The sequence below is a fragment of the Bos indicus x Bos taurus genome, chromosome 15 (assembly GCF_003369695.1).
Source record: "Bos indicus x Bos taurus breed Angus x Brahman F1 hybrid chromosome 15, Bos_hybrid_MaternalHap_v2.0, whole genome shotgun sequence".
Classification (NCBI taxonomy): Eukaryota; Metazoa; Chordata; class Mammalia; order Artiodactyla; family Bovidae; genus Bos; species Bos indicus x Bos taurus.
The window spans coordinates 63,994,384-64,020,011 of NC_040090.1; the positions used below are offsets into that span (position 1 = coordinate 63,994,384).

Genomic DNA, 25,628 nt, shown 5'->3' on the forward strand with positions numbered 1-25,628 from the left:
GCCATTGCTGAGTTTTCCAAATTTGCTGGCCTATTGAGTGCAGCACTTTCACAGCATCATCTTTCAGGATTTGAAATAGCTCAACTGGAATGCCATCACCTCCACTAGCTTTGTTCGTAGTGATGCTTTCTAAGGCCCACTTGACTTCACATTCCAGGATATCTGGCTCTAGATGAGTGATCACACCATCGTGATTATCTGGGTCCTGAAGATGTTTATTGTACAGTTCTTCTGTGTATTCTTGCCACCTCTTCTTAATATTTTCTGTTTCTGTTAGATCCATACCATTTCTGTCCTTTATTGAGCCCATCTTTGCATGAAATGTCCCCTTGGAATCTCTAATTTTCTTGAAGAGTTCTCTAGTCTTTCCCATTCTGTTGTTTTCCTCTATTTCTTTGCGTTGATCGCTGAGGAAGGCTTTCTTATCTCTTCTTGCTATTCTTTGGAACTCTGCATTCAGATGTTTATATCTTTTCTTTTCTCCTTTGCTTTTTGCTTCTCTTCTTTTCACAGCTATTTGTAAGGCCTCCCCAGACAGCCATTTTGCTGTTTTGCATTTCTTTTCTATGGGAATGGTCTTGATCCCTGTCTCCTGTACAGTGTCACGAACTCATTCCATTAGATGCATACTATTATTCTAAGGAATTTGTCAAAGGAGATAAAACTGATTTGTCATCATGTATCCAAGTTTAAGTTGATACTATGTTAGGAATTAAACTTGTGTTAATTGATAATGATTGAAATATTTTGCCCCTCCATGTTAATTTGCTTTTTAAAATGAAACGGCCTGTGCACTCCCTTCAAACCTTTGCTGGTTCTGCCAGTGGGTGGTTCCTGCTAATCTAAAGAAGGCATGTTCTTGGGTATGGCAACTGTGCAGTTAACTTGTTTTGTGCTCACATATAATTAATTGTCAGGAGTTCTTTTTATTTATTTATTTCTGACATTTCATTTATTTATTTTTTTGGATTGAAATCAAAGCAAAATGTTCATATTTTAATGTTTATGTTTCCATAGAGAATACTCATTTTTCCAGACCTAACTTTATGGTCTCAGAGTGGGAGCAGAGGCCATCCATATGGTCTTGAGTCTCTTTATCTCTTTGTAATGTATCCTCAGAGACAACAAAACTTTAAGTTCTTTTCAGTTCAAGAAGCATGTCTGGGTTCTTTCAGCGTCAAGATTCCAGCTAGTCACTTAATTCAGTGACTATAGTTTTTGTGACCCTACAATAAAAGATATATTTTAATCCAATGTATGTATATGTAACAGTGTTGTAGTCCTATATTCTTAACCATATGACTTTTGAATGCATCTAAATATAATGAATACTTAAAATATTGATATGCTGTCATTTCTTCTTAGTTGATTTACAGTTAGTACTTAGGTTTCATGTATATATTTTCATATAGTAATTTCTAACAACAGTGTAATTCCTTTTAAGGGCTCAATTAGAGAATGAAAAGAAGAAAAGAGAAATAGCGGAAAAGGAAAAGGAAAGAATAGAACGTGAAAAGGAAGAGCTTATGGAACGTCTGAGGCAAATTGAAGAACAGACAATGAAGGCCCAGAAAGGTAAAAGTTTCTTTTTGATACTGGATTCAAAATTGTTGCTCTGTCATCAGATAATATAGTATTTCTTAATACTATTAAATCTTATTTGTCTTTTTTAAAATATATTTTTTAATTGTAGGTAAATTGCTCTACAATGCCATACAGCTACACGAATCAGCCATAACTGTACATACGTTCCCTCTGTCTTTAGCCTCCCTCCCCTCCCACCACCGCACCCCTCTAGGTCATCACAGAGCACCAGGTTGAGCTCCCTGTCTTCTCTAGCGGCTTCCCACAAGCTGCTTATTTGACACATGATGGTGTATGTATCAATGCTGCTTTCTCTATCCGTCCCACCCTCTCTTTCCCCCACTGTGTCCACAAGTCCATTCTCTACATCCGTGTCTCCATTCCTTCCCTGCAAATAGGTTCATCTGTACCATTCTTCTAGATTCTACATATAATGCAAATTATTATGCCATGTTTGGTTTCCTCTTTCTGACTCAATTCATTCTGTATAACAGGCTTTAGGCTCATCCACATCACTACAACTGACTCAAATTTGTTCCTTTTTACGGATGACTGATACTCTTTTGTTTTTATGTACCACAGCTTGTTTATCCATTTATCTGCTCATGAACATCTCGGTTACTTCCATTTCTTATATAGACCTCAGTTCGGTTCAGTTCAGTTGCTCACTCATGTCTGACTCTTTGTGACTCCATGAACCGCAGCATGCCAGGCCTGCCTGTCCATCACCGAACTCCCAGAGTCCACCCAAAACCATGTCCATTGAGTCGGTGATGCCATCCAACCATCTCATCCTCTGTCGTCCCTTTCTCCTCCTGCCCTCAATCTTTCCCAGCATCAGGGTCTTTTCACATGAGTCAGCTCTTCGCATCATGTGGCCAAAGTATTGGAGTTTCAGCTTCAACATCAGTCCTTCCAGTGAACACTCAGGACTGATCTCCTTTAGGATGGACTGATTGGATCTCCTTGCAGTCCAAGGGACTCTCAAGAGCCTTTTCCAACACCACAGTTCAAAGAAAAGCATCAATTCTTTGGCGCTCAGCTTTCTTTATAGTCCAACTCTCACATCTAGACAGACCTTTGTTGACAGAGTAATGTCTCTGCTTTTTAATATGCTGTCTAGGTTTGTCATAACTTTCCTTCCAAGGAGCAAGCGTCTTTTAATTTCATGGCTGCAATCACCATCTGCAGTGATTTTGGAGCCCAGAAAAATAAAGTCAGCCACTGTTTCTACTGTTTCCCCATGTATTTGCCATGAAATGATGGGACCAGATGCCATGATTTTAGTTTCTGAATGTTGAGCTTTAAGCCAACGTTTTCACTCTCCTCTTTCACTTTCATCAATAGGCTCTTTAGTTCCTCTTCATTTTCTGCCATAAGGGTGGTGTGGTCTGCATATCTGAGGTTATTGATATTTCTCCTGGCAATCTTGGTGCCAGCTTGTGCTTCCTCCAGTCCAGCGTTTCTCATGATGTACTCTGCATATAAATTAAACAAGCAGGGTGACAATATACAGCCTTGACATACTCCTTTTCCTATTTGGAACCAGTCTGTTGTTCCATGTCCAGTTCTAACTGTTGCTTCCTGACCTGCATACAGGTTTCTCAATAGGCAGGTCAGGTGGTCTGATATTCTCATTTCTTGAAGAATTTTCCATGGTTTATTGTGATCCACACAGTCAAAGGCTTTGGCATAGTCACTAAAGCAGAAATAGATGTTTTTCTGGAACTCTCTTGTTTTTTCGAGGATCTAGCAGATGAGCACTTTGATCTCTGGTTCCTCTGCCTTTTCTAAAACCAGCTTGAACATCAGGAAGTTCACGGTTCATGTATTGCTGAAGCCTGGCTTGGAGAATTTTGAGCATTACTTTACTAGTGTGTGAGATGAGTGCAATTGTGTGGTAGTTTGAGCATTCTTTAGCATTGCCTTTCTTTGGGATTGGTCTGAAGACTGACATTTCCCAGTCCTGTGGCCACTGCTAAGTTTTCCAAATTTTCTGGCCTATTGAGTGCAGCACTTTCACAGCATCATCTTTCAGGATTTGAATATATATAGACCTAATTCTATTTAATTGCCAATTTAATACTTAGTGGAATTAAATCATAAACATTTTAAAGGCACATTCATGTATCCAGTGCTCATATATTTGTTTTTCATTTACTTAAGTACTCAAATATTTTTATATGTACTTTTATTATTGTAAATTACAAATGACTATATGTGTTAATTTTTTCCTTTGGACTCTCCAGGGTTCCCTACACAGAAATATATTTTCAATGCTTTCTGGCATTTAAACAAAATCTTTTTATGGATATTTAAGTACTTTAAGGCATCTAGGTAATTTAAGGTGTTTTAAGCTATTGTGACTTTTTTAACTCTTCTAGAACTCAATCTCTAGTTTCATTATATTAAAAAATACACAACACGTAGCCATGTTTTGTTAGTTTTTGATAACATGTTTGGAAGAACCTACTTCCTAGACAGTGGGTAACCAAAATGTTAGATTATATTAATGTTTTATTATTTTAATATTGTTTTATTTGGCTATGTCAGGTCTTAGCTGTGACAATGCAGGATCTTCACTTTGTCATGTGGAATCTTTTTTTGTCGTACATAGACTCTGTAGTTGTGTTACATGGCATGTGGGATCTTAGTTCCCCAACCAGGGATTGAACTAGAATTCCTTGAGTTGCAATTCAGATTCTTAACCACTGGACCACCAGGGAAGTCCCAACTACAATGTATATTTAGAAGGGCTACATTTATATTTAGCAAATGTGGTTTATATAAAGTAACTTTAGACAAAAAAGATAATGAGCAAAATAAAATGCTGTGTTCCTTCTTAAGAATTAGTACTTGCTTTCCTGATGACTAGTAGAATCAGACATTCAGTTCTGTTGAAATAGCTGTTACTTTTATTTAAGGTTTATTTTTGCTCCTTGTATCAGCTGATGGTGGGATGATGCTCTTGAGCAGTGGGTAGAATAATTTGCCCAGATGGATAACTAGAGGAGGAAGTCACAAAGATTGTTATAAATGCACAAATTGATCATCCCAATTGTAAGATGATTGGAAATAATATTTCTAAGAGAAGAAATAGATTTTACAAAGCCCTGGGTTTTACTCTTTACTCATGAGGAACCTTCTCAGAGCTGTAAGAGACCTAGAAACTGTTTAGTTTGAAACCCTGAGATAGTAAAGAGACTTGTTTGCAGGCCGTAGCACAAGGGTAAAACTAGTTTCCTGAATTCCGGCTTGATGCTGTTTATACCACTCTTGGGCTTCCCTGGTGGCTCAGCTGGTAAAGAATCCTCCTGCAATGTGGGAGACCTGGGTTCGCTCTCTGGGTTGGGAAGATCCCCTGGAGAAGATAATGGCTACCCACTCCAGTATTCTGGCCTGAAGAAGTCCATGGGGTCACAAAGAGTTGGACATGACTGTGCGAGTTTCACACACACTGCCACTCTAGGTGGTTTTTCATCAATTAAAGCAAGATATTCACGATGTGCCAACTTTGTGCTGAATTTTAGACAGACAGATACATAGCATTCATGGGAGTGAATCCTGTGTGCTTGACAGAAATGAGATGGATACATAAAAATTTTAATAAAGTTAGATAACATGTGCTAAGTGCTATGTGAAGAGTGTAAACAATATTTATATTAGAGGAAAAATCTTGGGAAAAAAAGCTAGAATGTTCTAAAGTGTTTTTTATAAAAGGAAGGTTTAAAGAAATTTATAATACTGCTTTGATTTTAAAGAGAAGATTGAAGGATAGCAGCTTTTCATTTATATAATAACTTTTCTGAGAGAATAGCTATTAAATCTTTCAGTCATTTATTTAGATGTTTGATAAAAATATTACTGATTTACATACAGACAAGTACTTAAGTAAGTGAACACTAAAGAATATAAGGAAGATAGAACACAAGAAAAAATATAGAGCATCCTTGTCAAGACAGTTTCAAATCAGTCATCTTAAGGCGAAGGACATCCAGTTTTGCTTGTTTCCTCTTCTTTTTTCTAATAATAAAGCTTTTCCAGGCTGTCCTAAACTCTGCATCAGTTGTCTTGTAATTTATGCTAAATTCTCATTCAAATGATAAGTAGCTCCAACCATTTCTAAATCGTGATATTCAGTAGATAAACCAGTAATTTTTTGTTTGAAAAGAAACATATTTCATTATTGTTATTTTCTTAAAAATTTGATATTGATGGTATTATTTGAAATTTGATACTACACTTGATCTTAGCCAAAAGGCCGAGAAGCGATTATTTTTTGAAATTTGAAATGTCACAAATAATTAAACAGAATCATGCTAACAGTTTGCATTGCCATATTCATTGTTGTTAAGTTATTTAGCTTCCTTTGTCATTCTTTTAACTATTTTTAAGATAACATTGGTGACTGTATTTGAGATATGACAGCCAAACTTGAATTTAGTTTCTGTTCTAAAAAAATACATTTCAAAATGAATTTCCACCTTCACAAAAACCATAGGAAAGAGTTTGGGGTATCGTGATTTCATTCTGGATACTTGTTATCATAATGACCCATATGACCATGATAGTGTCATCAGTTACCTGGAGCCAAAGTGTGAAGTCCAGTCATCCTTGAGTGTGAAGTCATGTGAGCCTTAGGAAGCATCACTACGAACAAAGCTAGTGGAGGTGATGAAATTCCAGCTGAGCTATTTCAGATCCTAAAAAATGATGCTGTTAAAGTGCTGTACTCAATAGGCCAGCAAATTTGGAAAACTCAGCAGTGGCCACAAGGACTGGAAAAGGTCAGTTTTCATTCCAATCCAAAAGAAAGGCAGTGCCAAAGAATGTTCATACTACCACACAATTGCACCACTCATTTCACCCGCTAGCAAAGTAATGCTCAAAATTCTCCAAGCTAGGCTTCAACAGTATGTGAACTGAGAAATTCCAGATGTTCAAGCTAGATTTAGAAAAGGCAGAGGAACCAGAGATCAAATTGCCAACATCCATTGGATCATTGAAAAAGCAAGAGAATTCCAGAAAAACATCTACTTCATTGACTATGCTAAAGCCTTTGACTGTGTGGATCACAACAAACTGTGGAAAATACTTCAAGAGATGGGAATACCAGACCACCTTACCTGCCTCCTGAGAAACCTGTATGCAGGTCAAGAAGCAACAGTTAGAACCAGACTTGGAACCACGGACTAGTTCCAAATTGGGAAAGGAGTACATCAAGGCTGTATGTTGTCACCCTGCTTACTTAACTTACACGCAGAGTATATCATGCGAAATGCTGGGCTGGATGAAGCACAAGCTGGAATCAAGATTGCCTGGAGAAATAGCAATAACCTCAGATACGCAGATGACACCACCCTTATGGGAGAAAGTGAAGTGGAGCTAAAGAGTCTCTTGATGAAGTTGAAAGAGGAGGGTGAAAAAGCTGACTGAAGACTCAACATTCAGAAAACGAAGATCATGGCATCTTGGTCCCATCACTTCATGTTAAATAGATGGGTAAACAATGGAAACAGTGACAAACTATTTTCTTGGGCTTCAAAATCACTGCAGGTGGTGACTGCGGCCATGAAATTAAAAGACGCTTGCTCCTTGGAAGAAAAGCTCTGACAAATCTAGACAGCATATTAAAAAACAGATTACTTTGCAGACAAAGGTCGGTCTAGTCAAAGCTGTGGTTTTTCCAGTAGTCATGTGTGCATGTGACAGTTGGACAGTAAAGAAGGCTGAGTGCCAAATAATTGATGCTTTTAAACTTTGGTGTTGAAGAAGACTCTTGACAGTCCCTTGGACTGCAAGGATAGCCAACCAGTCCATCCTAAAGGAAATCAGTCCTCAATATTCATTGGAAGGACTGATGCCGAAGCTGACATTCCAATACTTGGCCACCTGATGCAAAGAGCTGACTCATCAGAGAAGAGCCTGATGCTGGGAAAGATTGAGGGCAGGAGGAGAAGGGGACGACAGAGATGGTTGGATGGCATCATTGACTCAATGAACATGAGTTTGAACAAGGTCTAGGAGTTGGTGATGGACAGAGAAGCCTGCAGGGCTACAGTTCATGGGGTTGCAAAGAGTTGGACACGATTGAGCTATTGAGTAGCAACTCAATAGCTTGTTAAGCACCCAGTACTGTTCTAGGCCGTTTTCTGGCTGTTCGGGATATAGTATTGAACATGTAAGATCCCTACACTTGTGTAGCTTACAGTTTATTGAGGAAAGACAGAGTAATAAATGTAACAGATAATAAAAATCATTTTATGCAGTTGTAAGTGCTGTGAAGAAGATAAACAGGGTAATGTGATAAAAGTAATAATTGTGAGCAGGAGGGGGTTTATGTATACATTGTTTACAAATAGAAGTCAAGCTTTAATTCAGATATTAATTTACAATATGACCATAAGCGAGTCACTTTTAGCCTCTAGATCTCCTTAGGTTCCTAACTTCTAAAATGGAAGTAAATAATCTAGTTTACTGACGTTTTTATATAGTTACGGTAAAGATTTTTTGTTGAAATTTTTTCGTAGGTATAATAATGTGCATACCTCTTAGATGTAAGGCTCAGTGAATTTTTATAAAATGAATTTATTTTTGTAACTGCCCAAAACAAGATAGAGAACATTACCTGCCCTCAGGGAACCCCCTTGTGTGTCTCTTCCCAGTTTTTCATTCCAAATGTGAGATATCTTTCTGATTTGTATCATCATAAAGTTTAGTCTTTTTTTTTTCTAGTAGCTTTGTTGAGATACAATTTACATACCACACAGCCATTTGAAGTGTACGATGTGATAGCTTTTAGTAATATTCACAGGAGTTACGCAGCTGTCACCAAGGTTTTAGAACAATTTCATCACCCCTAAAAGAAGTCCTATAACTGTTAGCATTCACTCCCATTTATTCCCATTTCTCCCTGCTTCCCCACCCCCCATACCTGGGCAGTTACTAATTTAATTTTTTTATCGCTATAGACTTTGCTGTCCTGGACATTTCACATAAATGCAGTCATGCAAATCATGGTCTGTTGTGACTTGTGCTAAGCATAATGTTTGCAAGTTTCATCCTGTTTTCGCATCTTTGAAGGACTTTATTGCTGAATAATATCTTATGCATATGATGCTACATTTTACTTTTTCATCAGTTTTTGAACTTGTGGGTTGTTTCTACCCTTTGACTGTTGTGTTTGCTGTAAACATTTGCGTACAAGTTACTGTGTATCCATACGTGTTCACTTCTTTTTGCTGTAAGCCTGAGAGTGGAATTGCTGGGCCGTGTGTTTAACTTTTTGAGGACTTCCCCATCTGATTTCTAAGACAACTGTTTGCCATTAACATTCCTACCAGCAAGACATGTGTTCCCCACATCCTCACCAGCACTTGACGGTGTTTGTCTTTTGGATTATAGTCATTATAAATGGCAACCACGTGCTGTCTCATTGCGGTTTTGATTTGCGTTTTCCTAATGGCTAATGATGTTGAGCATGTTTCCATATCCTTATTGGCCCTTTGTATCTCTTTGGAAAAAATGTATTTTCAAATTTTCTCTGCAGTTTTCAATCAAGTCTTTCTGTTGTTGAGGTATAAGACTTTTTAAAAATTTGTTTGTAAATCTCATATATCACATATATAATATGCAAGTATTTTCTCCTGTGGGTAATCTTTTCACTTTGTTGATGGTATTCCTTGGTTTTAAATTTGGATAAAGTCCAATTTATTATTTATTTTGGGCTTTTATTACTTGAGTTTTTGGCACAATGTCTTAGAATCATCTTGCCTGTGTTTGAACTACATAGAAATTCACGTGTACTTATTTTTGGCTTCTTTTTGCTCAGACTTATGCAGATAGCTGTAGTTTTTTTTTTACATTATTGTGTAATATTCGACTGCACATATTTACCTGTTTATCCATTCTACTGGTGCTAGACATTGGGGATATTTCCTGTTTGAAGCTATTATAAAATCAGGCTGCTATGACCATTCTTGAAAATAGTAGTTGGTATACTTGTCCACTAATTTGTTGAATGTACACAACTGGAATTGTGAGTGGAATTGCAGGATCACAGCTGTACAGAGCTATTGTAGATACTGCCATCAGTTTCCCAAAGTGGTTGTATCAATTTTCATTCCTCCCAGTGCTCTACATCTTCATCATTACATCCACCACTCATTATTGTCATGATTTCTTTTTTGTTTAGCCGTTCTAGTGAATACAGTTAGTACAATGCATTCCTTGATGACTGATGACTTTGAGCACCTTAACAAATCATAGCTCTCTCTGAAGTGCCTTTTCACTTGTTTTGCCCATTCAAGAAAAACATTGGATTTTCTTCTTTTTCCTATTGATCTATTGATCCTATTGATCATGTAAAGGAAATCTTTACATGTATTATTAAAAAAAAAAAAATCTCTCCATGGTATACCTTTTTACTCTCTTAATGGTTGGTGTCTTTTAATGAAAAGACAGTCAACTTTAAGCTCTGTTTATCACTCTTTTTTCTTATGATTATGAATGTGTTATTCTTTACTACCTTCTAGAAACTTTGTTTTACCTTTCACATTTCGGTCCATAGTCCATATATGTGATTTTTGTAAGGGTCAAGGTTTATTTTTTACCCATATGTATTTCTAACTGACCCAGATCCATTTATTGCTAAGACTTTGTACCGAACATAGCATCACCTTTGTCACAAATCCAGAAGTCTCTGTGTGTGAATCTATTGCTAGATGTTGTTCCACCTACTGCTGCCTGCCTGCCAAGTCGCTTCAGTTGTGTCCGACTCTGTGCGACCCCATGGACTGCAGCCTACCAGGTTTCTCCATCCCGGGATTCTCCAGGCAAGAACACTGGAGTGGGTTGCCATTTCCGTCTCCAATGCATTAAAGTGGAAAGTGAAAGTGAAGTCACTCAGTCGTGTCTAACTCTTAGCGACCCTGTGGACTGCAGCCTACCAGGCTCCTCCGTCGATGGGATTTTCCCGGCAACAGTACTGGAGTGGGGTGCCAGTGCCTTCTCCCTTGTTCCACCTACTAGTTTGCCTATTGAATTGCCAGTGCCACAGAGTTCATTTACTAGTTGTATCTAAAAAGATTTTTAACTGATGTGTCTCATAAATAAGTCATAGGTATACAATAAAATGGTAGGAAGCATGTTTCAAGGACAAGGTGACTCTTGGGCTGCCATGTTACTTTATCTTTTATCTTTAATCTTTTATGGTATTAGTTGTTAATGGTTATATGTTATATACTTTTATAATCCTGAAGTTGAGAAATGGAAAATATTAATTACTTGAAAAACTTATTAGAGAGCCATTTAATTTATAAGAAGACATCTAATGTCTACAGAAGAGTTTAATATCTGCCAAGACTAGGCTCTTCCATTTAAGTCAACAATCTGAATATACTGCTATTTCACAGAATAGACCCTCTCCTCTCATAGTATTGTGAGGTGATGCACTTCCTGGTTCATTCCTAGGTTGGTAGTTTTCTCTTTGCTATATTAACTATTCCTTTCCTCCAATCTTCTGTGACTTTCTATTCTAGTTATTCACAATACTTTTTTGAAGAGAGAGCTCCTGGAGGAGATATTCTGGAAATGGAAACTCCAGGAGAAGAAGATCAGCTGTTGAAATGTTTTTGCTGCAAACTTCTGTGGGTTGCATGAATGTGATGAAAGCTCCATAACTCTGATTTATCTTCTAAGTTGGCACTTATAATCATGCTTTTCTGTTAAGTTCTCCACCACTGCCCGTGTGTGTGTGTATGTATGTACATTTTTTTTTTTTCTTTCAGATTTTTTTCCTTTAATGTTTCATTTTCAGCCACAGGAGGAGCTTAACACACTCTTCACATTTACAGTTCTGCTATTTGTTTGGTGGTTATAAATGTTTTATCTTTTTTGAGATGGGGCTTCTTTTTTCTCCTTTAATGCATGATTCTAGTGTGTGGCTCACTGTTTTGCTAAAATAAAATTAGCAGTGTGTTTGGTCTCTGTCAAAGAGCTGAGCGTTTAGCTGGTTGTCTTTATGAAGCGATTGTAAATGGTGAGCCTAAAGGTAAAGGTGGTACGGAGTTTCTAGAAGGTAGTAAAGGAAAGACTGTGTTCATAGTCATAAGAAAAAGAGTGGTAAATTGAACTTTTATAGTTACAATTGGGACTCTGGCCCTTGGCATGTTTGCAGAGGGTTTTTTTGACTTCTGAAAATCCATTTCTGCATTATTGCCAGTGTTTGTCTGGCTTTTGATTTTTTCCTCATGCTTTGCTTTTTTCCCAGGTTCTCCTAGATGAACAGTATCAGTCATAGTTCTTTTAATGACCTTGCTTGTTAACTCCAATGTCTGGCTAATTTATGGGTCTATTCTGTAGTCTGTTTTCCCTTTTCGGTGTGGAGGAGGGGATTTTAAAGGACCTCATTTGGTCCTGTCTGGTACGCCTGGTAGTTTTGATTAGATGCACGACACTGTATGTGAAAAAGTTATAGAGACTTTAGACGGTGTTATTTTCCTTCAGGGATGGTGGGGGTGGGGGCGGGTGGTGTCACTCAGTTGTGTCTGACACTTTGCAACCCCATGGACCATAGCCCATCAGGCTCCTCCATGGGATTCTCCAGGCAAGAATACTGAAGTGGGTTGCCATTCCCTTTTCCAGGGGATCTTCTCAACCCAGGGATTGAACCCAGGTCTCCTGCACTGCTGGCATATTCTTTACCATCTGAGCCACCAAGAAAGGCCTACATTTTCTTTTAGGGAGGATTTAATTTTCTTTTGACAGAAAGAATATGTGCAGATCACCTTGATGGAGTTGTCTGGGTTTCAGGCTTTGTTAAGGTCGGTCTCTTTCTAGTTTTCCTTTTCTGCTAGTCTGTAGCCATTTGGGGGTGTCATCTGAAAGACTTGAGTATTTACCAGGACAGTTATCTTATCTTAAAGGGCCTTGAATCCAGCCTTTGATTCCCAAACTGCAAGAGGGTGTTAATCTCTTAGATCAGCTCTTTGCACTCTTAGAGCTACTTTTTACTTGTTTCTGTAGTATTTGAGCCCATATGTGTACATTTTAGGAGTTGGCAAATATCTTGAGGGGAAATAACACACAGATTTTGAGACTTTTCTATTTATTTCTTTTCAGGATCTTGTCCTTTCAAGTCTTGGATGCTTTTGCAGCTCCAGAGTCTAGATCTCTGTTTTCTCAGCTTGATAGAATATTGCAGGCTCTGCCTTTATTCCACTCTGCTAGGACTATTATATACCATTTTTTGTATATAAAATAAGCAAGTATACATGATATACACACAAAGATACGCTTTCTCTCCACTTGTTTCTTAAACAAATTGCACCTTGCTGTTTTCAATTAATGTAATCTTGAAAGTCCATATGTATTCAAAGATACCTTCCTTCCTTTTTTACAATAACACAATACTTCATTGCTTAGATGTAGTACAGATACTTTAAAATTGCTTTTTTAGTAAGTAATTTATGATCATATTCTTTTTCTGTGATTTCTAAGAATTTTAATAATAGGACTTTTATTTGCTTTTGTTTTAGAATATCAATAGTATTAGTTCTTTCTCCAGTGTAAAAATGAACTGTTGCCCTAGACTGGAAAGAGGAGGAAAAAAAAAAAACCTATACTCCTTCTGAGATTTTTTTTTATTAGTATATTTTTTACTTATAACTGTTGGAATTTTATAGTTTCCAATCTTTGCCCTTGGGGTAACATTAGAGATCATTTGGCTTGTAAAGTCTTAGACTTGTCAAAATCAAATGGTACTTGTATTCAAACCTGATTAAGAAGGAGAAACTTTCACAAATTTTATTAGCTTGAACTTAGAATAACTTTCCTGATCTACTCCTAATTTAACTTCCATAACCATCTGCATCAGTATGCTGTGTACTATTAGTGAGAGAAACAATTTATTCTGGAAACTTTCCCCCTTCATCCTGAAAGAGCTGAGATTCTAAAAGAAGCCAGATTCCTTGGCTTGCCACTTGACAGATCCTCAAAAATTGTAGGTTCTAGATTTTTATGACCCAGATGGGTAAAAACATTGATGTTATTCACTTTTCTTATCTAATCCTTCTCCTCAAGCGCCTCTAACTTGATCCAAGGTCTGGAGGGATGTTTGTTTCATAGAAATACTCTCTTCTTTTTTTTTTGGCTGTGCCACGTGGCCAGCGGGATCCTAGTTCCCTCCACCAGGGCTTGAACCTGGGGCCACGGCAGTGAAAGCACTGAGGCCTAGCCATTGGACTGCCAGGGAACTCCTAAAATACTCTGTTCATGGGTTCACAAACTCCTTCTGTAAAGGGTTGGGTAGTAAATATTTCAGGGTTTGCAGGCCACGTGATCTGTTACAGCTTTCAGTTCTACCACTGCAGCACGAAAGCAGTCATATACAATACTTAAATGAGAGAGGGTGTGAGTTCTAGTAAAACTTTATTTACAAAAATAAGATACTGGGTTGGGTTTGATCAGTGAATCATAGTTTACAAATTATAGTTCACTGGAGGGAAAAGCAGGAGGATCTTTGTTGGCATTTCAAAATCTTACTTTCTAGAAGAGGCTAGAGTAGATTTGAAGTTTTCAGTTAATTTCTCAATGTTTAAAAAATTAGACTTCTGTGTAATTCTTAATATACAACAAAGCAATCACTGCTTTATTTTCTGTTCCTCAAATTAATACTTACTACAAAAAAAAAACTGATAGAAAACAAAGAATATCGGGAAATATTTATTTTGAAAGTTAACTTTGTAACCCAGACTTATTTTTCTTTATTGTATCATAGTGTAGAAAGAATTTCTATTACGAGAGAAAGCTTTGTTTTCATTTGTAAACTTTTCTAATTATTTGTTTGCTTTTTTAGAAGAAGGATAAAGTCATGAACTTTGTGAGGTTTATTTTATATGTCAATCAACCAGATAGAATATTATAATAAGAGTTAGAGGGGTTAGCTAGCTCTGATGTCTAAGTTTTAGAAGACAAATACTAAAATGAATTAATTCTAGAATTTAGCTTCAGTAACGTCCTTCGTTACATACATTTCATCTTTATAGCCAAATAGCCACATAGAATTTTTCACTTTATCTAGAGTTTAAAGTCATTTTTCTTCCCAATCTTCTCAAATCCTCCCAAGTCTTAACTGTAGTTACTTAAATTAGTTCTGACCAAAAACAGCAAAGTTAAGAACAGTAAGGTGATTTGTACGTGACAGTTAGATTTCAAACCTTTTGACATATAGATTTTTAGGTTTTCCTCTTTTCTGAAGTATACAGAATGGGAGAGTCATCCTTCGTAGGACATTGCACCCATCTTCATAGACGACATCCTCTTGTCTTCTGTCACAGATGTCCTTGCTACTTACCGCAGATTGTCAGAATAATAGTAGTTCTTAAAATTAGTACTTTCAAATTGATTTAAACTCATTTGGCTTTATGCTAGTAATATTTTCCTTTCTCAGCTCATTAGAATAAGAGAATTAACTTTATGATCTGTATACTTAAGGATTAAAATTCATCTCATTCATCACCAAATAACTAGTTTTCTTATCGTCCTGCTTGAGGAATGGATGTGTACTGATAATTCAAAATTTTCAGTAATTCATACAATCCACGTCAGAATTTCTATTTGAGTCAGTAAGTATTGTTTTCAGTCTTAATGTCTTGGGTTTACTTATCTAATACTTAGTTTAGATAAGTAAAAGTTTCCACAAGTTTTAAAGTGTGCTACTTTATAGATTTTTTAAATAGATAGCAGTTTGTTTGGTCAAAACTTTGGAGAGGGAACTTCCTTGTTGGTCCAGTGGTAAAGAATCTGCCTTCCAATGCAGGGGACAGGGGTTCGATTCCTGGTCAGGGAACTAAGATCCCACATGCCCCGAGGCAGCTAAACCTGGGCGCCACAGCTAGAGAGCCTGAGCACCGCAACTCCTGAGCCCAAGTCCTGTAGAGCTCCTGTGCTGCAACTCGAGTAAGCCCACACGCCACGAGAACCCAGCATAAATGAAATAAAAACTTTAAAACGAGCAATATATATTTTCTCAAAAAAGTTTGGCGAGGGTATTTGTTTTTTGAATTTTCATTGAATTGTAATTGATTTACAATGTTGTGTTAGTTGTAAGTGTACTGCAAAGTGAATCAGTTACACATATATCCCCTCTTTTTTTTAAAGATTCTTTTAACATATAGTCCATTACACAGTATTGAATTGAGTACCCTGTGCTATACAGCAAGTTCTTATTTATGTTTTACATATAATAGTGTGTATATGTCAGTCCCAATACCTCCCCCCACCCCCATCCCCTGCTAACCATAAGTTTGTTTTCTGTATCTGTGACTTGACTTCTGTTTTGTAAATATGTTCATTTGTACCCTTTTGTTTAGATTCCACATATAAGCAATATCGTATGATATTTGTTTTTCTCTGACTCACTTCACTCAGTCTGACAATCTCTGGTCCATCCATATTGCTGCAAGTGGTATTCTTTTGTTCTTTTTATGGCTGAGTAATATTTCATTGTATATATATACCACATCTTCTCTATCCATTCCTTTGTCTGTGGACATTTAGCTTGCTTCCATGTCTTGGCTGTTGTAAATAGTGCTGCAGCAAACATTGGGGTGCATATATATTTTTAAATTATGGTTTTCTCTTGGTATATGCCCAGGAGTGGGATTTTGGGGTCATATGATAGTTCTATTTTTAGTTTTTTGAGGAACTTCCATACTGTTCTCCATAGTAGCTGTACCAGTTTTTACATTCCCACTAACAGTGTAGGAGGGTTCTCTTTTGGAGAGAATATTTTTAAAAAATAAAGGATATGTTTCTAGAGTTAGGATAGAAACCTGAGTTATAAAGAATTTTCATTTCTTTGCATTTTTGGAGTGTAAATAGAGTTTTAAAATGTATTAGGCCTTTTTCAAGTTAAAAACAAGGTGTATGTTCATTTAAAGATGTGCTAATTTTTAAAAACTTTACAGCTTATATTCCTTGCTACTGTTTCAGCTTCTTTTCGTAATGAGAAAATTAGAATTAATCATTGTTTTGGGGGATACATATATTTGACAGAACTGGAAGAACAGACTCGAAAAGCTCTAGAATTGGACCAGGAACGAAAACGAGCAAAAGAAGAGGCAGAAAGGCTTGAAAAGGAGCGTCAAGCTGCTGAAGAGGCCAAGTCTGCTCTAGCGAAACAGGCTGCCGACCAGATGAAGAATCAGGAGCAGCTGGTAAGGGAACCTGGGTTCTATTAGGGAAAAAGAAAAATTTAGGCAAAAGTATGGATAGAATCAGTCCCACAATTTGAGACTATATATTCTCTGAACACAAATGCATCGTTCCACGCTCAGTAGCTCAGTCATGTCCAGCTCTTTGCAACCCTTTGGACTATAACCTGCCAGGCTCCTCTGTCCATGGGATTCTCCAGGCAAGAATACTGGAATGGGTTGCCATCTCCTCCTCCAAGGGATCTTCCCGACTCAGGGATCGAACTGGCACATCTCCCGTGTCTCCTGCATGGCAGGTGGACTCCTTCACCACTGAGCCACCTGGGAAGCCCTCTGAACACAAAGGTGTTGGTTAAACGTGTTTTCAGCTCTCCTCACTATGGTATGTGTGCACTCACTGCAAAGACATAGCTTTGTGAAAGTGAAAGTCATTCAGTTGTGTCTGACTCTTTGTCTCATGGACTATCCAGTCCATGGGATTCTCCAGGCCAGAATACTGGAGTGGGAAGCTGTTCCTTTTTCCAGGGAATCTTCCCAGCCCCGGGATTGAACCCAGATCTCCTTCATTGCAGGTAGATTCTTCACCAGCTGAGCCACCAGGGAGGCTGAAACATGAACTCCTAAAATACATTCACATACCTTTTTTTTTTATATATATAATTTAAATTTATTTATTTTAATTGGAGGCTAATTACTCTACAATATTATATTGGTTTTGCCATACATCAAAATGAATCCGCCACAGGTGTACACGTGTTCCCCATCCTGAACCCCCCTCCCACCTCCCTCCCTGTACTATTATTTGAATGTATTTTAAAGCAGTAAGTAGAATAACAAAGAAACATGAAACCCATGAAATAAATGAACCATTTTCTGTATTCAGACAGAGGAATGAATACCTGTCATCATAAAGGTAGTACCAGTGTAAAAATAGACAGTTTGGAGGTTGCAGTATTTATTTACTGTATTAAATAAATGATCAATATTGGGCAGCCACTGCTAGAAGTGTCTTGTACCCAAAATCAACAGTAAAAATTTTGTTTGCCAATGAGGACTAATAAGAAAACAAGTTCAGATAATGGAAACTGAAAAAAAAAAAGAAAAAGAAAACTTCTGTAAAATTAGGTATATTATACTTTCTTTAAAGCAAACCTAAGATCCAAGTAACTTAATGACAGAGTTTGGAAATGAGTCTAAACTGTTTATTTCTTCTTTTAAAAAGAAACCTAGAAATAAAACCATAAAAGATACATAGAGCTTGTAGCTAACAAAGGATTCTGATCCACTTTGATTTTATATAAGCTACTGGCATGTTTTGCTTTAGATAAACTGCCATTATGTATATTCTAAATTTTATAAGATAATCATAAGTTAATTATAAGATGGGTCATGACTGGATTTTTTTGTGTGTATTTACTGGACCTGCAAATGATGAGTATGCATGAAAGCCAGAAGAATTGGGATTTAAGTATTGGTTTAGGCATTTCCTTGCTCTGTGTCTTTGGGTCTTTCTGAGCCTCAGATCCCTCCCTTTGAAAAATGGAGTAAAACCACCTAATAGGGTGTCACGTGAGATTATTTGACAAAGTGCCATAAAAAGCATTATGTAAACAGTTTTTTCTTTTTTTTTCCTTCTGTAAGCATTAGCAAATACTTTATTGACGAAAGTTAAAAAGTAGCTCCTAGGTTCTTGCTATGAAAACAGGAGTAACTTTGTGTATATAGAATAATAAAAAAAAGTCTCTTTGTCTCCTTATGAGCTTATAATACAAATAAGATTTTTATGATCTTAAAGAAATAGTTCCTTTTTTTTTAAACAGAAGGCTCTATGAGAAACACATAAAAAGAGTCCGTGTTGGAATTCCCTGGCAATCCAGTGGTTAGGACTTTGCACTTTCACTGCAGGGGGCATGGGTTCTGTCCTTGGTGGGGAAACTAAAATCTTAAAAGCCACACGACGTGGCCCAAAAAGAAAAAACAGTTCATGTATATTAAAGCGTTTTTGACTTAAATTATTGAAACCCTATTATATTTTTTAGTATTGGCAATTGTTTCATTTATTTTAGGCAGCAGAACTTGCCGAATTCACTGCCAAGATTGCACTTCTAGAGGAAGCCAAGAAGAAAAAGGAAGAGGAGGCTACTGAGTGGCAACACAAAGTAATCATTTGTTCATCACTATCATTTACCAAACACCTATTTTGTACCCAGCATATGCTGAATTTATAGAGATTAAGATACAGTCATGATTTAGATGGGAAGAGATACCACTGTATGAATGTGTACATATTGTAGTTCAATATTAATCTAGTGATAAGAGCTAATTAGTACTTTGGGAACACAGAAGTGTTAGTTTCTTTAGGAATGAGGCAGGTGTTGGGGACACCCACCCTTAAAAATTTAAGCTAGCTGTTGAATGACATTCAGTTTGGGAGTAGAAAAGATGGGGACTGAAGAGATAGTCATTCCAGATTGTAGGAATTGAATGAGCATAGGAAGAATCTTATTTCAGGAACTTTGAGAGTTGAGGCTAGAAAGTTAGAGAAGTCATTAAGCTGTGAAAGGCTTTAAGTAAACACCCTGCTCAAAAGAAAGATGTTGGGAAGTATCTGTAGACTTTGGGCTTTGAAGATTTCAAAACACGTTTGTAACATGATGAAGCATGGTTTTATAAAAACAGCTTAGCAATCAGAATGATGGATGGATTAGGATAGTGGGCAGGATTACTTATGAGCTAATGACTCACTAAGGATGTGGCATTGAGAAAAGAGAGGGACAGGAATTGTTGAAGGACATTTTTTCATAGACTCAAAGGGGCATGGCAACCAAATGATTGGCTCTAAAGTTGAATTAGAAGAATGTAATCAAAACGATACTAAGATTCCAGAGTTCCTAAGTACGTGAAACTACTGTTGTCTGAAATGGCAAAAAAGTGAAAAATTAGGCTTTACTTGGAAGGGTGGGGAATATAAGAAGAGAATTTAATTCAGACTTTAAACTTTTAAATGAAACTATAATAATAATTTTTTACACTCAAAGGTATATAGTTCTGTGACTTTGCTACAACAACATGTACTTGTTAGCTAAAATGGTTTTCTTTCACTTTAAATTTTCTTTGTAGCACTTTGGATTTCATAGGGGAGTTTTTTATATTAGAGTTATGTATATATGTACATGTTGTTTAGTTGCTAAGTCGTGTCTGACTCTTCTGTGACCCCATGGACGGTAGCCCTCGAGGCTTCTCTGTCCATGGGATTTCCCAGGCAAGAATACTGGAGTGGGTTGCTGTTTCCTTCTTTAGGGGATTTTCCAGACACAGGGATTGAACTCGCATCTCCTGCATTGGCAGGCAATGTGGGAAGCCCATATATGTACATAGAGCTCCACAGAAGTGAAAGCACTGTTAACTTATATGTTAACACTTCTCTTATTAGAATTGTATCCCTCTTAGGAATGATTTATGAACTTCAGGGACACACAAACTTATAAAAATAATGTATCACAGAAACACATCCTGTGAATTATAGAAATCAGAAAATGCACGTAAAAGAAAAATCACATTCCCACAAACTAGGATCAGTATTTTAACATCACGGTGCCTATCCTTCCAGGATCTTTTCCTATGTGCATATGTGTGCTGTTGTTGTTATTCAGTCATTGAGTTGTGCCCCGATGCTTTGCAACCCCATGGACTGCAGCATGCTGGGCTCCTGTCCCCTCCCCTATCTCCAGGAATTTGTTTCAGTTCATGTCCATTGAGTTGGTGATGCTATCTAACTGTCTCATCCTGCGCTGCCCCCTTCTCCTCCTGCCCTCGGTCTTTCCCAGCATCATGGCCTTTCCAATGAGTTGGCTATTCCCATCAGGTGCCCAGAGTATTGGAAATTCAGCATCAGTCCTTGCAATGAATATTCAGGTTTGATCTCCTTGCTGGACTTGCAAGAGTCTTCTCCTGCACTACAATTTGAAAGCATCAGTTCTAAAGTTCTCAACCTTTTTTATGGTTCAACTCTCACATCCGTACATGACTACTGGAAAAATCAGAACTGACTACACAGACCTTTGTTGACAAAGTGATATCTCTGTTTTTTAATACGCTGTCTAGGTTTCTCATAGCTGTCCTTCCAGAAAGCTAAATGTCTTAATTTCCTGGCTGCAGTCACCATCCCCAGAGATTTTGGAGCCCAAGAAAATAAAATCTGTCTCTGCTTACACTTTTTCACCTTCTGTTTGCCATGAAGTGATGGAACTGGATGCCATGATCTTAGTTTCTTGAATGTTGAGTTTTAAACCAGCTTTTTCACTCTCCTCTCTCACCCTCATTATGAGGCTCTTTAGTTCCTCTTCACTTTCTGCCATTATAGTGGTGTCATCTGCATATCTGCGGTTGTTGATATTTCTCTGGCAGTTTTGATTCCAGCTTGTGATTCATCCAGCCTGGCATTTCACATGATATGTGCTACATACAAGATAAAATAAGCAGGGTGACAGTATACGGCCTTGTTGTACTCCTTTCCCAATTTTGAACCAGTCCGTTTTTCTACATCTGGTTCTAACTGTTGCTGCTTGTCCTGTGTACAGGTTTCTCAGGAAACAAGTAAGGTGGTCTGGTATTCCCATCTCTAAGGATTTTTCAGTTATGATCCACAATCAAAGGCTTTAGCATAGTCAATGAAACAGAAGTTGATATTTTTCTGGAATTCTCTTGCTTTCTCCATGATCCAATTAACGTTGGCAATTTGATCTCTAGTTCCTCTGCCTTTTTGAAAGCCAGCTTATACATCGGGAAGTTCTTGGTTCATGTACTGCTGAAGCTAGCTTGAGGGATTTTGAGCGTTACTTTGCTAGCATGTGTAATGAGTGCAGTTGTGTGGTAGTTTATACATTCTTTGGCATTGCCCTTCTTTGGGATTGTAGTGAAAACTGACTTTTTCCAGTCCTGTGGCCACTGCTGAGTTTTCCAAATTTGCTGACATATTGAGTGCATGTATGTGTATACATATACATTGGTATCGCTGAAGAATTGATGCTTTTGAACTCTGATGCTTTTGCACTGTCATGCTGAAGAAGACTCTTGAGAATCCCTTAGACTGCAAGGAGATCAAGCCAGTCAATCTTAAGGAAATCAACCCTGAATATTCATTGGAAGGACTGATGCTGAAGCTGAAGCTCCAGTATTTTGGCTACCTGATGAGAAGAGCCAACTCATTGGAAAAGACCCAGAATGCATGGAAAGATTGGAGGCAGGAGAAAAGGGTGACAGAGGATGAGATGGTTGGATGGTATCACCGATGCAATGGACATGAACTTGGGCAAACTCTGGGAGATAGTGAGGGACAGGGAAACCTGGTATGCTGCAGCCCATGGAGTCACGAAGAGTTGTACACAACTTGGTGACTGAACAACAACAATCATTTGTATGTCCAGAGTGAGCTCATGCTGTACATACTGTTCCATTTTAGTCAGTTTTCATCTCATCTCAGACTATATTCAAAAGTTTTTCATTTAGATATAATTGACATATAATGTATTTTCAGGTGTATAATATGGTTCGGTATTTGTATCTGTTGTGAAATGATCATCATGGTAAGTCTTGTTAACATCCATCATCATATAGCTACATAAATTTTCATCTTGTAATGTAAACTTTTAAGATTTGCTTTCTTAGCAACTTTGAAATACAGAATATATTATTAACTATAGTCCGTGTTAGTCCATATAATGCTCTCTCTATATATATCCCCATGACTCATTTATTTTATACATGGGAGTTTGTACTTTTTAATTCCCTTCTCCCATTCCTCTTCAACTTTTGTTTCTGGTAACCATTGATCTGTTCTCTGTATCCATAAGCTCAGTTTTTTTGTTTGTTTGTTTTTTGATTTTTTAGATTCCACATATAAGTGAGATCATGTGGTAATTTGCTTTTCTCTGTCTGACTTATATTACTTGGCATAATACCCTCAAGGTCCATCTGTGTTGTTGCAAATGGCAATATTTTCCTTTTTTATAACTGAATAATATTCCACTGTATATGTGTACTGGATGGAAATCCAGTATCTTAAGATTTTAGAAATCCAAAATCTTAATATTTGAATATATTATATTTATATTTGCATTGTATGGGGACTTCTCTGGTGGCTCAGCAATAAAGAATCCGCCCTCAATGCAGGAGACTCTGGTTCAATCCCTGGGTCAGGAAGATCCCCTGGAGAAGGAAATGGCAACCCACTCCAGTAATTCTTGCGTGGACACTCCTACAGACAGAGGAGTCTTGTAAGCTACAGTCCATGGGGTTGCAAAGAGCCAGACATGACTTAGTGATAAAAGAACAACAATACAATATACGTATACTGCCTTTTCATTATCTCTTTACCTACTGATGGACACTTAGGTTTTTTCCGTATCTTGGCTGTTGTGTAAATAATGCTGCAGTGAACATATTGGGGGGATGTATATATCTTTTCGAGTTAGCGTTTTCTTCCTCTGGATAAATACTCAGAAGTAGAATAGCTGGATTATATATAGTAGTTCTGTTTTTAAAATTTTTAAGAGATCTTCGTACTCTTTTCCACAGTGGCTACACCAGTTCACATTCCCAGTGAAGGTGAACAAGTGTTCCCTTTTTTCCACATCCTTACCAACACTTGTTATTTCTTGTCTTTTTGATAGTAGCCATGCTTACAGGTATGATGTGTTATCTCATTGTGGTTTTGATTTGCATTTCCCTGATGATTAATGATGTTGAATATCTTTCCGTGTGCCTGTTGGCCATCTCTGTCTTCTTTAGAAAAAATGTCTATTCGTATCATTTGCTCATTAAAAAAAAATACTATTAGGGTTGTTGTTTTTGTTGAGCTGTATGAATTCTTCACATATTTTGGGTATTAACACCTTATCAGAACTATAATTCACATGTATTTTCTCCTGTTTTGTATCTTGCCTTTTCATATTCTTGATATATATGTGTGTGTATATATATATATTGGTTTGCAAAGCCTTTTGGTTTAAAGTTGTCCCACATGTTTGTTTTTGTTTGTATTGCTTTTGCTTTTGGTGTCAAATCCAAAAATTTATCACCAAGACCTATATCAAGGCACTTACTGTCTATATTTTTTTGAAAAGTTTTATGATTTCAGGTCCTATGTTCAAGTCTTTCGATCCATGTTGGGTTGATTTTTCTCTGTGGTGTGTACAGTAGGCGTCCAGTTTCATCCTTTTGCACGTGGCTGTCTAGTTTCCCTTCCCCAATCTATATTCTTGGCTGCTTTGTTGTAAGTTAACCATATATGCGTGAGTATATTTCTGGGCACACAGTATTCAGAATTGACCCAAAAAGTCTATTATAGCTAATTTGCCAAGCCAGTGTCCAGAGTAGGATTTTGCATTGCTTCTGTTTGATCAGTCTCTTTTAGTAGGACAGTTCTTTTTGTGATACTGATTTATTAAAAGGATCCGCATTATCCCTACTTCTGTATTTTTCTAGTTTCCTTATGATGTCATTCAGCTTGTCTTTTTTCCTTCGGTATTCTTGTAAGCTGAAAGATAAATCTAAAAGCTTAAAGGATTCAAATTAAAAGTTTCTGGCTGTGATGCCTCGTAAGAGAAATTTTCATACAATTTATTATCCAAACTGGAACACTTTTTGAGAATGTAAGGGAGTGTTGTTAATTATTACACCAGGACTTTTCCAGGTAACCCAGCACGATATAATTACTCAGACAATTGGTGATGTTCGATATTTCCTGTTGTATTATATCAGAAGACACTTAATATCTGATTGGCCCAGTTATTTTAATTGATCATGGGATTAGAGTAATAACAGTCTTATTCTTCCCATGTCTGATTATATTTTATCATTGCTAAAATGTAATCTATCACGTGTGAATTTCTTTGTCATTATACCTATATCCATTTTCTCATCAACCATTTGTACAACACTTTTAGCAGCAATTGATAATCCTTGCTAGAATTAACAGTTTTATTAGGATTTACACAGTGGTGTCTTTAATTCTGAAAATAAGCTTTTATCACTGGGGCTTGTTTTTATTATCCTGACATATAGAAAGGATGACTTGAATCTTTTAATCACTGGTTCTCAAAGTAAGTTGCTTATAAGCTTATTTTTTTATGTTTAGGCTTTTGCAGCCCAGGAAGACTTGGAAAAGACCAAAGAAGAGTTAAAGACTGTGATGTCTGCCCCACCTCCGCCTCCACCACCACCAGTCATTCCTCCGACAGAAAATGAACACGATGAGCATGATGAGAATAATGCTGAGGCTAGCGCTGAATTATCAAATGATGGGGTAATGAACCATAGAAGTGAGGAGGAACGTGTGACAGAAACACAGAAAAATGAACGTGTTAAGAAGCAACTTCAGGTATTTAAATTTGCAGTTTGTATGCACATTTAAATATAGTTTGCATTTCCCCCTTTTGTTAAGACAAACTTAACTAAAAAGGAATACTTGATTTTTGGACGCGTTTAGCTCTAGCTGGCCTTGTGGTTGGTTTGTAAGTGCTTGGCCTACAGGCACATTATTTTTTCCATTGTATGTTCTTGTTACCAGATGTTTGTTAGCTTTGTGTAGAGACCTTAATTCGGTTCAGTTCAGTTGCTCAGTCGTGTCCGACTCTTTGCGATCCCATGAACTGCAGCATGCTAGGCTTCCCTGTCCATCACCAACTCCCGGAGTTCACGTCCATCGAGTCAGTGATGCCATCCAGCCATCTCACCCTCTGTCGTCCCCTTCTCCTCCTGCCCCCAATCCCTCCCAGCATCAGGGTCTTTTCCAATGAGTCAACTCTTCGCATGAGGTGGCCAAAGTAC

At 37.3% G+C, this 25,628-nt stretch overlaps 1 protein-coding gene and 1 pseudogene across 2 annotated transcripts in view; one reads left to right on the top strand and one right to left on the bottom strand.

Moving 5' to 3' along the window:
- The window catches only part of RDX (radixin), a 105,035-nt gene that overhangs the window by 53,166 nt on the left and 26,241 nt on the right, over positions 1-25,628 (top strand). For both annotated transcript variants that reach the window (XM_027563805.1, XM_027563806.1), the window contains 4 exons: positions 1,445-1,575; positions 16,642-16,802; positions 18,866-18,958; positions 24,937-25,179. In XM_027563805.1, coding sequence (XP_027419606.1) covers positions 1,445-1,575; positions 16,642-16,802; positions 18,866-18,958; positions 24,937-25,179 — 628 coding nt within the window. The remainder of the gene's footprint in view (positions 1-1,444; positions 1,576-16,641; positions 16,803-18,865; positions 18,959-24,936; positions 25,180-25,628) is intronic.
- Positions 5,769-5,857, bottom strand: LOC113906079 (annotated as a pseudogene).